The sequence below is a fragment of the Hetaerina americana genome, unplaced genomic scaffold (genome assembly GCF_022747635.1).
Source record: "Hetaerina americana unplaced genomic scaffold, ioHetAmer1.1.p SCAF_11, whole genome shotgun sequence".
Lineage (NCBI taxonomy): Eukaryota > Metazoa > Arthropoda > Insecta > Odonata > Calopterygidae > Hetaerina > Hetaerina americana.
The window spans coordinates 7,013,709-7,028,138 of record NW_027286181.1 but is presented as its reverse complement, the minus strand read 5'-3'; the positions used below and the strand labels follow the sequence as shown (position 1 = coordinate 7,028,138).

Here is a 14,430-nt window from a genome sequence, read left to right as displayed (position 1 = left end):
GGAAAATAAGTGTACTGATTTTTTCCCGCCGCTCCAGGCGCGCCCAGCACCGCTCTGACGGGCTGCGATTGGAGGGGGTTATGTTGGCAAGCGACGCTGAAAAAGGCAGTCGGCTCTGAGCTGTGACGTAGTGAGGAGCTCTGTTAACGCGAACCTCCACGCTCGACCCACGTCACGGAACGCGATGCCGAAGCAGCGTTATTCCATCAAATTTGCGGTAAAGCTTGGGAAATCGTCTACCGAAACTGTCGGTATGATTAACCTGGCTTACGGGGAGTCAGCCATGTCCAGAAACAAGATCTTTCGGTGGCACAAGATGTTCGTGGAGGGCAGAGAAGAGGTCGACAACGAACCACGGCCTGGACGCCCATCAACGACACTCACCGACGAAAATGTGCGAAAAGTTCGCGATGTACTGAACTCTGATCGTCGTCTTAGTGTTCGGATGATAGCAGAGCAGTGTAATGTGCCAAAAACAAGAGTGCACGAAATTAAAAACATCTGGCGAGCGATCAAAAACATCTGGCGGCTGCATCACGACAATGCGCCGTCTCACACCGCGCTTGTCGTGTCGGACTTCTTGGCCAAGCACGGCGTGGCAACGCTGCCTCACCCGCCCTACAGCCCGGACTTGGCACCACCGGACTTCTTTCTGTTCCCGAAGATAAATAGGAGTTTGAAAGGAACGCGATACGGGACTTTGGACGCCGTCAAAGAGGCCGTGACGACGTGTCTTCGAGAGGTTCCCGATGATGCCTTCGCGGGAGCGTTCCAGGAATGGGAACGCCGCTGGAACAAGTGTATCGACTCACAAGGATCCTATTTTGAGGAATATTAGCTTAAGATATGTAAAAGTGTAATACATTTTTTTTCCTGAGCTCAGTACACTTATTTTCCGGACGAACCCTGTACAAGCACTCCAAATACAAATAAGAAATCATCTGTTTCACAAAGAGAGAGTAAAAAAGTAATAATCATTACTAACGTTATTATTTGGCACTCCCATTTTCAGAACCTCAGAGGACTCCATTTTGTATTCCCAGCTTCCAAGTCAACATTTAGTAAATCTGAATTTGCACTCCAGGGTTGTAAACATGTCAGTAGATATATCAACACTTCATCATCAATTTTAAGGAGTATGAAGAATAATAACAACACAGATTCATACATTCACTGGAAATTATTTATTGATGCACAAGATAAATTGTATCCCATGCAACTCTATTCACACATCAAACTGTCCACATTGTAAAATCATAATTCTAAACTAGTTCAGTGATTAGCTTTTACAATATCCTTACAATTGCAAATATGCGAATTATATAAAGAGGTAGATTATTTTAGATGCAGAGCACCAATTAATGAATAAATGTTTATCAAAATACATCATCTCTAAGCCCACGAATGAAGACTGAGACAAAATAATTTTCCCGATCAAGAATAGTTTATGAAAGGTATACCATGTGCTTCCTTTCTTTGTGCATGCTGCAAACGTGGCTCATTGTGCAGTATCATGGAACCTTATTTTGAACCATTAATTTATGAGTTCTTCTGGGGAATACGAATGGTAATGGTCTTCACCTCAAGATATTCTTTCAAACCATCTTCACCCCTGAAAAAAAAGGAAGTTCATCTTTGAGTTAATTTCAATACAATTAAACTTCATGGATACCAACAGTTTTTGGGAAAATGAAAATTTGCCATGGCCTAGATGCCAGTACAGAGAGCAGTTGAATTTATGCATCAATTTACACTACTCCTTGGTTCAAATGCCAACATTAATACTGCATATCCATATATGCAGTGGTCATAGTTATCCACAGTGCTATAAAAAAAGTCAAAAATGTTACCCAGTCATATTATTATATAACTTTATATTGCAGTGATAATCCACATCCAGTGAATATATTCAATCTGTACTTTTTTAAACAAGGTAATACATAGAATCATTGAAAAGTGTGGGGTAAACTTTATCAATAAGCTCAGCTTACACACCAGTATTATTCATATTTCACCATGGGAGAAAATTTCACTTGCTTAAACATATACCTATACATAAATTACATTCTGGGGAAATAATTTTTTTCCTGTGACTTCCTTGGTACCATGAATGTTTTCACAATTATTTATACTGTACACATAGCTATGATTTAGTGCACAGTAGGGAGACACTAAAGTAGTCCTTGGGTTCCTAGAAAATCTAGAATTTACATAAGAATTGCAGGCATTGGCTACAACATGACTGTCTAACAGAACAGATCTCAACCCAACCCATGAAACCCCACAATTCAACCAAGGAGTGGAATGTCAATAATAATGCCAGGACAATTGCCTAATTACAACGAGGTTTATACAATAATAATAACACAGGTTTCCATGAGATTTACAATATATACGTCCAAAGTCTGATAAACTTAAAGAGAAAACAACCTAAAGACTGAATAGGAAATAAAAATAGGAAATCACAATTTTACAACAAGGGTATCCATATGTCAGAACTAAACATCAGTTGTAGCTGTTCAAACGTAATTCATATAGTCACCATAATTTAACATCGAGATTGCAATTGATTCTTGATCTTTAGATGAAATGCTCAAAAACCCAGACAGTGGATCTCAGTACAAAATCCTCTTTTCCTTGTATCCTAACTTCCTATTTTTAACCTCAGTGAATTTGCCATTTGGTTCTTTCAAAGAGTTTTGCGCAAGTATAATTTTGGAAATCAAGTAATGGGTGTTAGAACATAATTTTCCATTTTTGGTTTGTATTTATACGTGATGGAATATAGATAAAATGACCTTATAGTCTCCTAAATAAGTGCAAAAATGTAGTCGTTGAGATTAAAAAAATTATTTGAAATCCCAGGACCAGAGGAGCATGCATGAAATAATTTGTGAATGTGACAGAGAGGCAAAAGAGGCTAGTAAGGTTAGGACAGCATGAAAGAAATTAATGACGAAGTATATTTCCTGAATCAACTTAAAATTACACTTCGCTTAACTCAAAAGAGAGCAACCGGAAGGCTATTCATGTATGTTAAGGCACTAACAAGTGGATTATACTCGTTAAAAGGTCTGATTACTCTTCATATTTCCTTTCTTGTATGTAATGGCATTTTCAAATTCTATATTCTTCTCTTTATTGTACAAGTCTATGCAGGCCGACAAAAGTTTAAATAATTGTGAGAGAATTATCTCAAATTATTCACGACAAGTTATACTGAGCTAAAATTTACTGACTACAATTCAAAAAACCTGACTGATTGATCCCTTTCAACTTGGACAAAATAAAAAAAAACAGGTTCAACTTACATTTCTCGGCCATGCCCAGATTCTTTGTAGCCACCAAATGGTGCCTGCACAACTACAGCATTGTAGCAGTTAACCCTAAAACATATGAGTGTAAAAGATCATGATACTTTAATTTAGAAAAACTTGAAACTTTAACCATGCCAGCGAAGGATTATTAATCACCAATACAAACACACATTCACATTTAATTAAACTTACCAAACAGAACCAGCCTTAACGGAATGAGCAAAGGTAAGTGCAGTGTCCAAATTCTTTGTAACTATTCCAGAAGCAAGACCATAATTAGTTGCATTAGCTCTCTCAATCACTTCCTCTAATGTTTTAAATTTAAAAATTTGTTGAACTGGTCCAAATATCTGTGAAAAAAAACAAAATGAAAAACAACAATGCCTAAATAGCCAGTACATTTATAATTCTGCCATTTTCCAAGGGCATTACAAAACTAAGGAGAAGGGAAGGATATGTTGGGTCACATTCATCCGCAACGGCCTAGAAGACCACAATTACCTCACGAAATCAAGAACTCAATTTTTCGCAATGTATCAATTGGTAAATTTTCATACCAAGTAATGTAGCCACCGAGATCATCAAAGATTGGCATCACTTTTTTTCTTTCACTTTAGACTTTTAAGATATGAGGTGTCTTTTATTTCCAGGGTTAAAAGCTTTGTAAAACAGTAAGTATCCTATTTTGACTCAAACTGTTAAATTGAATTGAAACGTTTGGCCAAAACTGCTTTATATTTTAAATAACTAGAACATGTTGATAATTGTCTTCAAAGAGGACAACAATTAATAGTTAACATTAAAGTATTGGAACTACAAAACAAGACACTCATCATCCACTTACCTCTTCCTTTGCAATTCTCATGTTGTCAGAGACACCAGAGAATACAGTGGGCTTGATGAAGTAACCATCTCCAGGACAAGCTTCTCCACCACACTCGACAACAGCACCCTCTTTCTTGCCACTTTCAATTAGTTCAAGGATCTTCTTGTATTGTACTTCATCAATCTATCGAAAAATAGATAATAACAATGAGTTTTTCATAGAAATAGCACCTTTATTCGGTAAACAAGATCTTCAGTTCACTGAAATACAACAATCAAAAGCCCAAGCATCATCCATTACACAAGGAGTGGTTCATCAGTTCACAAACTTCTCATTTTCCACATTTATTACCTGTGGTCCTTGTATGGTTCCTTCTTCAAATGGGTCCCCAACTTTGCGAGCAGCTGCTACTTCCTTTGCCTTCTTCACAAACGCATCGTAAATTCCTTCTTGCACAAACGTTCTAGTGCCAGCACAGCAACATTGGCCCATGTTCACAAACACTGCATCGGCACACAGTTTCACAGCTTCATCCACTGAAATATATTAATTGATCGTGGTAGGACCAAGTGACTATCTACAGTACAAAGGTATCGACCCAAGGTTTCAAAATTGATCACCTTAAATCAGATATGATACTGGGAAAAATGACTTCCCTAAGCTCAAGGGAAGATCCCTTTAAATTATACTATTTGATATTAGAATGTGCTAATATATATGTTTTTTTAAAAACGAATGAATTGAGTTAACACTATGCAATTATGATGGCACTGAAAAATTTTCATTGGGATATGTTGGCAATTAATTTGCTAGTTAACCCATTACTCAAGAATAGATGCATAAATGTGCAGAGTATATAAATGAATGACAATTTAGCTTGGCAGTAAGACATTAATAGAAATGGTTGTCATAACATGTGCTACACTGCAATAATCATTTTGATTTTTTAAATAATTGTTCACTATAGTGAATTGATTTACAGAATTTTTCCCAACGAATTCATCATTTCTGTATATTTTTATCATGGCAGAAGATTTCATATAATTTAATGTTTAAAAATGTAGCACTCCTGATGCATGAATGCACATGGAACATAGATTCATATGGTATATTTTAATAATGGTAGAAAAGTATTAGATACAGTTCATACAACTGGCCATAAAATCAAAAGATGAACTGTGGAGTCCTCCATCATTTCATATGTACAGAGCCTACACAACTGAGCAGATGTTGCAATTATAATTACAACTATGTCTATTAATCTCAAAATCATTTGCAATCACACACATGCACATTGTTTAGCTTCATTAACTGCCTCTGTAATGGGAAACAGAGAACCAATGGGCCAAAACAACCAAAGTTTATCATATGAGCTTGTGATGAAACCTACACATTCTTACATACGTTGCTACTAGTCCAAATTACTGTTTGCTTTTCTATTTGCAACTATTATTTTGTATCCAAACTCCAATTGCATTTGTACTTGCGCCTGCCTGGAATATTTGCAAGCAATGTGACATGTTCCATGCATGTCTTTTAGGAATCAATAAACATCAAGCAACCAACCAATCAAGTGAATTATCTCTATTTGCAGGTGAAAATTGTACGTAATATTCTGAAGTAATACCATTTCAATGGGTTTTATTGCACTAATAATTACTCTTTTCTATATAACATTTGCATGAGTGGAACACACCTCCATGGTATTGTTCTTATTATGTGCAATAATCACCACAATTTGGCAAGTTTTCTAGCACAGAAAATAAGCAAACAATGATGCTATTATATAGGTATGCCAATTTTATTAAATTTTGATCAATCACTATGAAATTAATAAAAACGAATGTGAAATAAGTGGAAGGATATACCCATTAAGTGCAATTTCTCTGGACACGACTGTTTACACCTATATATTATTTCAAAACAGTCCAGCACATACACAATCCACAATGAGGTTTAAGATTATACGAGTTTCCTTTAATGATTGAACTGCATTTAGAACTCATTGATTCTATAGAATTCAGCCAAAATTTGTAAAGCCGTAACTCTCTTTCCATTGTACACCGATCAAATCTTCTCCAGAACAAAGCAGACTCCATTTAATTCGCTAATTAAAGACAAAAACTTACAGTCTGCATCATCGAAGACAACAAGTGGGCTCTTTCCTCCCAATTCCAGGGAGACTCTCTTGAGGTTGGATGTTCCTGACTGAGATTGGATGAGATGGCCAATCTCCGTGGATCCTGTGAAGGCAACTTTGTTGACATCCATGTGCGAGGCCAATGCAGCACCAGCCGATGGACCATAGCCAGGCACCACATTTATCACTCCAGGTGGGAATCCAGCCTATTTAAGGGACACAGATTGAGGAGCATTGACCACAGTATTAAAAAGTCAATCATGCACACTCAGGTTTAACTCAAATTAAGAAAATGAAAATAAGACATTTACCTCTTTGGCAAGGGCTGCCATGTAAAGGGCAGTCAAGGGAGTCTGCTCAGCTGGTTTGAGCACAACAGTGCAGCCTGTGCAGAGGGCAGGTGCCCACTTCCAAGCGAGCATGAGCAAGGGGTAATTCCAAGGAATGATAGCTCCCACCACACCAACTGGCTCCACACGTGTCATTGTCATGAAGTTTCCATCTGAGGATTGAGTGTACACAAAAAATTAATGGCATTGAATTAAGTTGCTCACTTCTAAAAATTCACAAAAATGTTACATCTAGAAGCCACCCTCCGAAGAAAATAATAAAAAATTTCAAATGCAAAATGGACAAAAATTTGACAAAAGCAAAAGACTTTTGCCACTGGCAGACCAACTTAAATGAACATCCAAAAGGGTGCCATTCAAATGCACTGAAAGCAAAACTAATCACATGATTATCATGTTTAATTAATCTTTCCAAAGGTAAAAAAAATCGTAGTACGTTAAAGGCATGCACTTAGGCGACGGGACCATTTTTTTGCAATGGTATTTTACAATAAAACTGAAATATGATTCACATATTATTCCCCTTAGTGGCATTATTTTTTATAACATAGTGCATCACATTGCTGAATAAAATTGAGAACAATTCCTACATACCAACAGGAATGGTTTTTCCATGGATCTTATCACACCACCCAGCATAGTATCGAAGGGCATGGGCTGAATACTTCAGGTCACCAAATGCATCAGCATAGGGCTTGCCATTATCAAGGGTCTCCAAACTTGCTAAATATTCAGCATCACGATCCATGAGAGAAGCCAGCTAAAAGAGAAGAAATTGCATGTTAAATTATCGAGTTATAATCATGAATTCATTTTTCAAGTACATACTTATATAACTTGTTTTTGTAGAGAAAGGAAGATATTTGTATCTTAATATTTGAGACAAAATTAGAATGAATATAATCATATAGATGCATGAACTTCAGCAAGCTTCAAAGGTATTCCTATATTTAGATCACAATGGTATGGATTGCTCAGTAAAGAAAACTAATCATGGCAGCCTCAAGTGTATATTCAATGAATAATACAATTTTTATTACCTTATTGTTTAATGCTAAGCAAATTCTGACCATGGCTGCATGCAAAATATGCTTGTGCCTCAAGCCTCTGTACCAAAGTGTAGTAACTGATCACAGCTAATATTGTGGAAACAATTTCATGTTAAGGACCACTGGTTGCTTTGCATGGTTTGAGGTCAATTCTTAATGGATAATAGAACAAAATATGCTCTAAAACTGGCTCCTGTAATTCCTTGAATGATTGTCTAGCAAATAAGGAATCCTGGGTAATGCAGTGATTTTTGCATTAACTTTGCCAGCAAAAGGCCTCCAGTTCCAATTTCCAGTCAACAAACACTTTCTGAGATCAATTACATTTGAATGTATGGAGCTGATTTGCTACAATGCAAATGTAGTCTCTTCAATGTAGGTGTACACTTGAATGGTAAATAACTTTTGCTGTTAGATCGTGAAACAAACAGAAGGTAATGGATTTATGGGTTAGTCTCAAATCTAGATTGGTTTACGCTTTATCTGATGGTCTCACTTTCACTCTTATATTCACACGGGTATCTCTTTTCATCACAGATCTTATCCATTAAATGAAAAAATCTAAACTCACCTATGTTAAGGGATTAACACTTCTATACATCATTAAGTTCAAACACAACCGTGCTGAAACCAGATCTACACATGCCTAATCTCATCTTTCATGTTTGATGAGCAAACATCTTACAGGTGCTGAAAAGACCATGAGTAAACTCCCAAGTGAGGAAGTATTGACTGAAGCATTTACAGCAACTTGGCTTGACAAGGTTTGCAAATAAAGTTTAGCTATCTTTCAACTGAAAAATGGCTGACCTAAGCAAGTAAACCTGAGTGCAAATGCCGATTTCTGCACACACAATGCATGGCCACCACTATCTAGGGCGAGATAAGTATATTGCCATATGTTACGGATAAGGTTGGACAAAATATATAATAGTAAACGTATGATTTAACAATAAATTAATTCAAGCGGGAATTGGTATGGTATTCACATGTAGACCTTCATAATCAATCAACTCTAGATCACACCTAATATATAGGAATTGAGGTCTTACCAATGTGATAAATAGACAAGATTTTATTACACATTGTTCAGTAAAAATGACATTCAACATTAAAATAAACCTCTCTTCATTTCTACATGCATACTTCATTCTGTGCAATATGCCAACTCTATTTCCTACCCCTTCCATCTATTTAAATTTTCTTTCAACCTGTTTCAGTAAACTTTTTATGCATACTTTTATGATATTAATAGTGTAAGTAAAAATATTAATTCTCTAATTAAAACCACCACAAGCAGCATTATCTCACATACTCAAATTAATGCAACAATTTCAGAGTGTAAAAATCACTCGCCTTGACTAGGATTCCGGTCAAAGCAAATGATTTCTACACTGAAATTGTTGCATTGAAATGCATAATAGCAGAGGACTCCATTACAAGTTACTGGTGCGGTATCTCCTGCAGTTTCTAGGAATACTCAAATTACACCAGTATTTTAACCATTAAGTCTTACTTTGAGAATCATAGCACCCCTAGCAGATGCATCCATTGTCCGCCAAGGGGATCCAAGTTTAAAGGCATTTCGTGCAGCAGTTACAGCAAGATCAATATCAGCCTGAAAATTTAGAAGTCAGAAGGTTAGAAAAAGTTTATGTCGCCAATTTAGAACTAATTTAACAATAAAAGCAAAGATTTTGAACTATTCGTATTTGATAAAACAAGATCGTTTAAACAGTAACTATACACTATGTCACAGCTGATATGATCAGGGGAGAAATAAAAATTCCATTCTCAAAATTGAATACAATAATACTGGGAAATTTCCTTGAACTTAAAAGTTACCTATAATCAACTAGAATACCTTATCTCCTTCTGAAACATCAGCTATCTTCTTTCCAGTGGATGGATTGAAGGTTGAAAAAGTCTTTCCACTCAAAGAATTGACAAATTCATTATTAATAAAAAGCTGGAAAAAACCACACATCATCATTAATAATATTTCAACAAGACACCAATTGAGAATTTCCAATTCATCACATTGAAATAGATATTTTAATTTCAAAGATTCTAGAAATGCTAAAGTCACCACCTTATCTCAGTCTAAGAAACTGGCTCCCATATCCTGATGCATGCATTTAAAAAAGCCATTGGGCTCAGTGTGCTTAAACTCTTGACTTCACCTATCTTCGGGTTGACAATAGTGGCTATCACAGTTATTCACCTCTATGGCCATTATTCCATTAGAGGGGAATTACTATGCTTGCAGTAATCTGACTGCATGCCAAAATTAACAACTGCCACACCATCACAATCCACCCGTTTGTTTTGATGGGTGAAGGTTGAGCTCATCAAGCCTATGTCATTTGCAATTCACATTCAGGGCATACAGCCCAGTTCCTACCCACATCCCCATTGATTTCCCACAAAGCTCGAGTACCCAGAATATGACAACACTCAAATTTTTTAGATGGGAGAGAGTAGAGGCTTCAACACATGAAGCTAGTGACATTACTCACATGGCGACCACATCACCCAAATTAACTCTTGAAGAAACAACATACCATCTTGAATTTGAACTACCTACATTCATTTAAAACACAGCAAGCCCTAATGTTTGCACAAGATGGGAGAGAATCGACAAAAAGTCTTTGCATAAATTAAAAATACAATGACCATTGGTCTAATTTATTTTATCAAAGCTACTAATAAATGAAATCCTGTTTACATTCTTAGGAGCTAAAAATTAGTAACTATTGAAGAATAACTCATCAAAACATGCAATCAAATATTGTATCCTTTAGTCAACTCAATACTTTATGCACCATATGTTCGTGTCATTTTCTCACCATAGTGTTCCAAAAAGAAATAATTAAGAAGATGAATTACAGAGGAACGCAAGGATGATTTAAGGGGAACACATGATATAGGTTTCAGTGCAAGGAGCTGTGGAAAAAGGAAAAGAATGGTAGGCAACAAGATAGCTTTGAGTGTAGTATGTTCCTAAAATTAAGCTTTAACATCAGACAGCTGAAATATTTTATTTCAATGCAGAGAGATCATAGTATTGAGTTCACCATTAAAAGTGCATGGCAAATAGGAAATGAATGTTCAGCAGAGGGTACACTACACCCCGAGCACTGCAAGTTTATAATGGCGGCAGCACACTGGACTGAGTTACACTTTCTGGACCTCCAACTCAATCTCTTTATCAAGATTTCTTAAATATCTTAGATTGCTAGGTCACAATTGAGGCATTTCTTGTGCTCCCTCTATCATTATGGAGAAGCAATGCTTTTATTAAATCTTATCTCACCATCAACTTATAGTGCACATACTATAGTGTTTTGTACAAAGGATGATTCTCAAATTTCCTCCCCCTCTACAAAAATTTTCCAAATGCAAAAATCATTCACCTTGACCAAATTAAAGCTGAAAGTGGGGTTTGAACTTTTCCTCTCAACTAAAATGAGTTGATAAATCCCAACATACTTCAGGTGAAATTTAGCAACAACCCTTTCCTTTCTCTTCAAAGGAATTATTGAAAAAAGAAAAATTGACAAGACAAATGTTGAGGGTATTTTACAAGAATTAAAGAAAATTTTCCTTTATTATAATTTAAATGCCGTTGATATCAACTTACATCTTTAATGTGCATTTTGGAGCATCAGAAGACCCCATTTCTGATTTCCATTTTGGTGCGACTTGTGCTGGCAACAAATTAGACATTCTTTTCACCTAAGGGGATGTAACACAGCTGAGGAAATGTACACCATCAGGGAGAAGGGGGTAATTTGGAAGAGGTGGGATTTTCAAGGTAAGTGGGAAGGCTGAAGAGAAACCCACTATCAGAATTAGCCAACGTTACGAAAGAGTGCCATCAGGTCCACAATCTAATTCCTCATTTGATGGGAAACTGACACGATTTGCATTGCTTAGGTGGATACAAGCATTGTCACCATGGACTGCATTAACTATTAAATAAATACCATCACAATGTCAGCGTGTAATGCCAACACAATGCGTCCATCACTAAAATTCTCTTTATGACTATTATAACCTTCTTCAGGAAACCCTCAAAGTAACATTTGAGGTTTTGGATGGGATTCCTTTCCTTAATATTAATAATATATGCATTCAAGGGCAGCGCCCATTTTTAAGTATAAATAACAGAAAAAATAAGCATAAATTTCAAAATACAGTTTATAACATGGATGGATGGAGACCAGGGATAATGATTACTTAGGGAATTATCTGTTTGGGTCCAAGAAGGGGAGAGGCACGCATGATGCAATAGCAGTATTGAAGTCACCGCTAGAGATGAATACAATCAGGATTTATTTGTCCAATAAATTGTGAGAAGAGGCTTGATAGGGTGAACTGGGTAAAATTAATGAATGTTTTCGAGGAAATGGGAGTAGATTAATACAATGTTTTGAGGTGTCACTTCATAGGAGCGATTCATATTGGAAAAGAAAATACTTTGTTCTTCTACATATGTATGTGGAAGATCAAAGTATATTTTCTGATAGGAGTATATTGGAGGGATAAGAGACTTATCTGTAATCAATACATTTCTCAGGCTGCTCAGATGTGACTGGTGAATGGAGAGTCAGGCTGGGAAGTATTAAGAAGAGAGCTAAGACAGGGTTACCCATTATCACTTGGGCTATTCAACATATGTGGCAGAAACTTTTTAAAGAGTCATGGGAAGAACTGGTGATAGGAGTGAAATCAGGTAGCAAATTCAAAAAATCAGTTAGGTTTGTGGATCAACATTTAGTTTGGCACTCAGCCAAGGAGTTGCAAGCCTTGCCGAGTAAATTGAAAATGGGTGCAATAAGTATTGGATGAGAACAAAGTAAACTATACCAATGTTATGAAGTTTTTGAGAAAATAGCAGCCAAATTAAACGTTGAAATAGGATTGCAGAAACTAAGCCAGGTGGAATATTTTATCTATCTTTGAATTATTTTTGGCCAAGATGGCCAGTGTAGATGAAATATAAGAAGAATACTTGAATTAGTCTTGGATGCTTTCACAAGGAGGAAGGAATTCATGACAGAGATGCTAATTCAGGATGTTAAGGAAAGACTCCTCAAAACTTTGACAGGGAGCATGATTTTCTACCAGTCTGAAACAGTCACTGAAGCAAGATAATATGCATAGATTGTAGCCTTTGCAGGTGTGGAGAAGGATGGAAAAAATTAAAATGGATGGATAGGAAATCAAACGAAGTATTAGCCATGGTGAGGGAGGAGCAAGTGTTGTTGCGAGAAATCCAAAGTAGGCAGGAAAGATGGTTGTAGAGCAATTAGATTAGAGATGGAATGCTGCAGACTGTGATACAGCAGAGGATATTAAGTTAAGCGGAGTAGGATTAGGAAAAGGATAGGGGGGTTAGATTGAATGAAGGGAGGAAGAAGTATGTGGAATTAAAGATCATTTTGTTTGAGTGAGGTTTCCAGGTTTGTCTTGTTTAGGCGAGGTTAAGAAATGTATGAATGTACAATTGGTGGGCATTCAAAAATCTACGTTAGTCTACCAAAAAAAAAATACAAGTTATGAATAAGTGACATCAAAATGTAAAAAAAATATAATACATGAATTGTTTTGATATTAAATTAGAAGAGGTGTTTAAAACTTATCTTACCAAGGAATTAACTATATTTTCCTATTTTCTCATGTCATCATCAATATACATGCTTTGAATAGACCAACACCTTGAATGTTCTCACTTCGGTATGATGGATGGAATTCACGGTCGTGTATATCCACTGGTGACAGTGAATATTTTTTATGAATAAATGAAAATTTTTACCCTGCAAAAACAGAACCTTAAATTCTGAGGATTGACTTTCGTCTGCAATTGGCAGCGTAGACAAAAGGAGGATTAAGGAAATATGAGGCAAACTACATTAAATTAATGAAGGTATGACAAGCTAGATAAGAAAAATTACGTAGCCTGTCTCGTCCAAATTTTACCAAATACACGTTGGCATTACTGGAACATTCGAATTTTATCCTAAGGAGGCCATCCTTCTACGCTCTATTTATGCCATCGAAGCCTTTTTGTATGTTATCACTTTATCGTGTAAACAAACAAACAATCAGCCAGCAATTGGAGTGACCCCAAGACCGTGAAGCAACTCATGCTATGTACACAATTCACCTGCCTTTGAAGCATGAAATTATAATACACTGGTAGCGCCAGTGTATTTTGAAACAATTCGCCCCTTTTTCGCCTACATCGTGCAATCACGTGAAATGAATGCCGTCATTAACAAATCACGAGGCTGATAGGGCAAAGCGATCGAGGTGATAAAATATTGAATGAAAATTTCTGAACTCCTTTTGTCAGGCGGGATAAAATTAACAGTCGCATTATGATCTAAAACTAACTAACTATCTCACCCGCTTGGAGCTCAAAATGTATTGTGAAATGACTTCATTTAATTTAGTACGATTCCCTACGACATTTGGAAGCAGAACCTGATCTCTACCTTGAAATGACATCGTATTCCTTAGATACTTTTTAACATTTTTCATTGCATATAAAAACAGCTATATTTCCATACCGGCGTGCGAAATAAAGAATAAAAACTACTGAAGGGTTTACCTGAGTGTATTTGACCTCGGGGTTTCGAATAGGCATCGTGAATAATTCAAATCCAATTCCCGGTGGTACACTACACAAACGGTTGGCTGCCGGTAGACGATCGGAGTAGATGTTAATGAAAGAGGATCG

General features: G+C 36.4%; 1 protein-coding gene across 2 annotated transcripts; it reads right to left on the bottom strand.

The window, feature by feature from the left end:
• Positions 1 to 1,171: 1,171 nt before the first annotated feature.
• LOC139700783 (aldehyde dehydrogenase X, mitochondrial-like) lies at positions 1,172 to 14,430 on the bottom strand. Of its 2 annotated transcripts, none has more exons than XM_071599203.1 (11): positions 14,302 to 14,430; positions 9,547 to 9,651; positions 9,199 to 9,300; positions 7,228 to 7,393; positions 6,595 to 6,785; positions 6,273 to 6,489; positions 4,495 to 4,679; positions 4,162 to 4,326; positions 3,510 to 3,667; positions 3,312 to 3,386; positions 1,172 to 1,612 (listed from the first exon to the last, which is right to left on the bottom strand). In XM_071599203.1, the coding sequence occupies exons 1-11, from the start codon at positions 14,335 to 14,337 to the stop codon at positions 1,540 to 1,542; spliced, it is 1,473 nt and encodes a 490-aa protein (XP_071455304.1). In that variant the 5' UTR covers positions 14,338 to 14,430; the 3' UTR covers positions 1,172 to 1,539. The 2 variants fall into 2 exon arrangements, with proteins under 2 accessions (XP_071455304.1, XP_071455305.1); XM_071599204.1 differs by lacking the exon at positions 14,302 to 14,430 and adding an exon at positions 11,326 to 11,448.

Coding starts and splice junctions, on each gene's coding strand:
- LOC139700783 (XM_071599203.1), bottom strand. CDS start 14,337: ATGCCTATTCGAAACCCCGAGGTCAAATACACTCAG. Junction 6,786..7,227: donor TGGAAAAACCATTCCTGTTG/GTATGTAGGAAT, acceptor CTCAATCCTCAG/ATGGAAACTTCATGACAATG. Junction 6,490..6,594: donor TGGCAGCCCTTGCCAAAGAG/GTAAATGTCTTA, acceptor TCCCTTAAATAG/GCTGGATTCCCACCTGGAGT.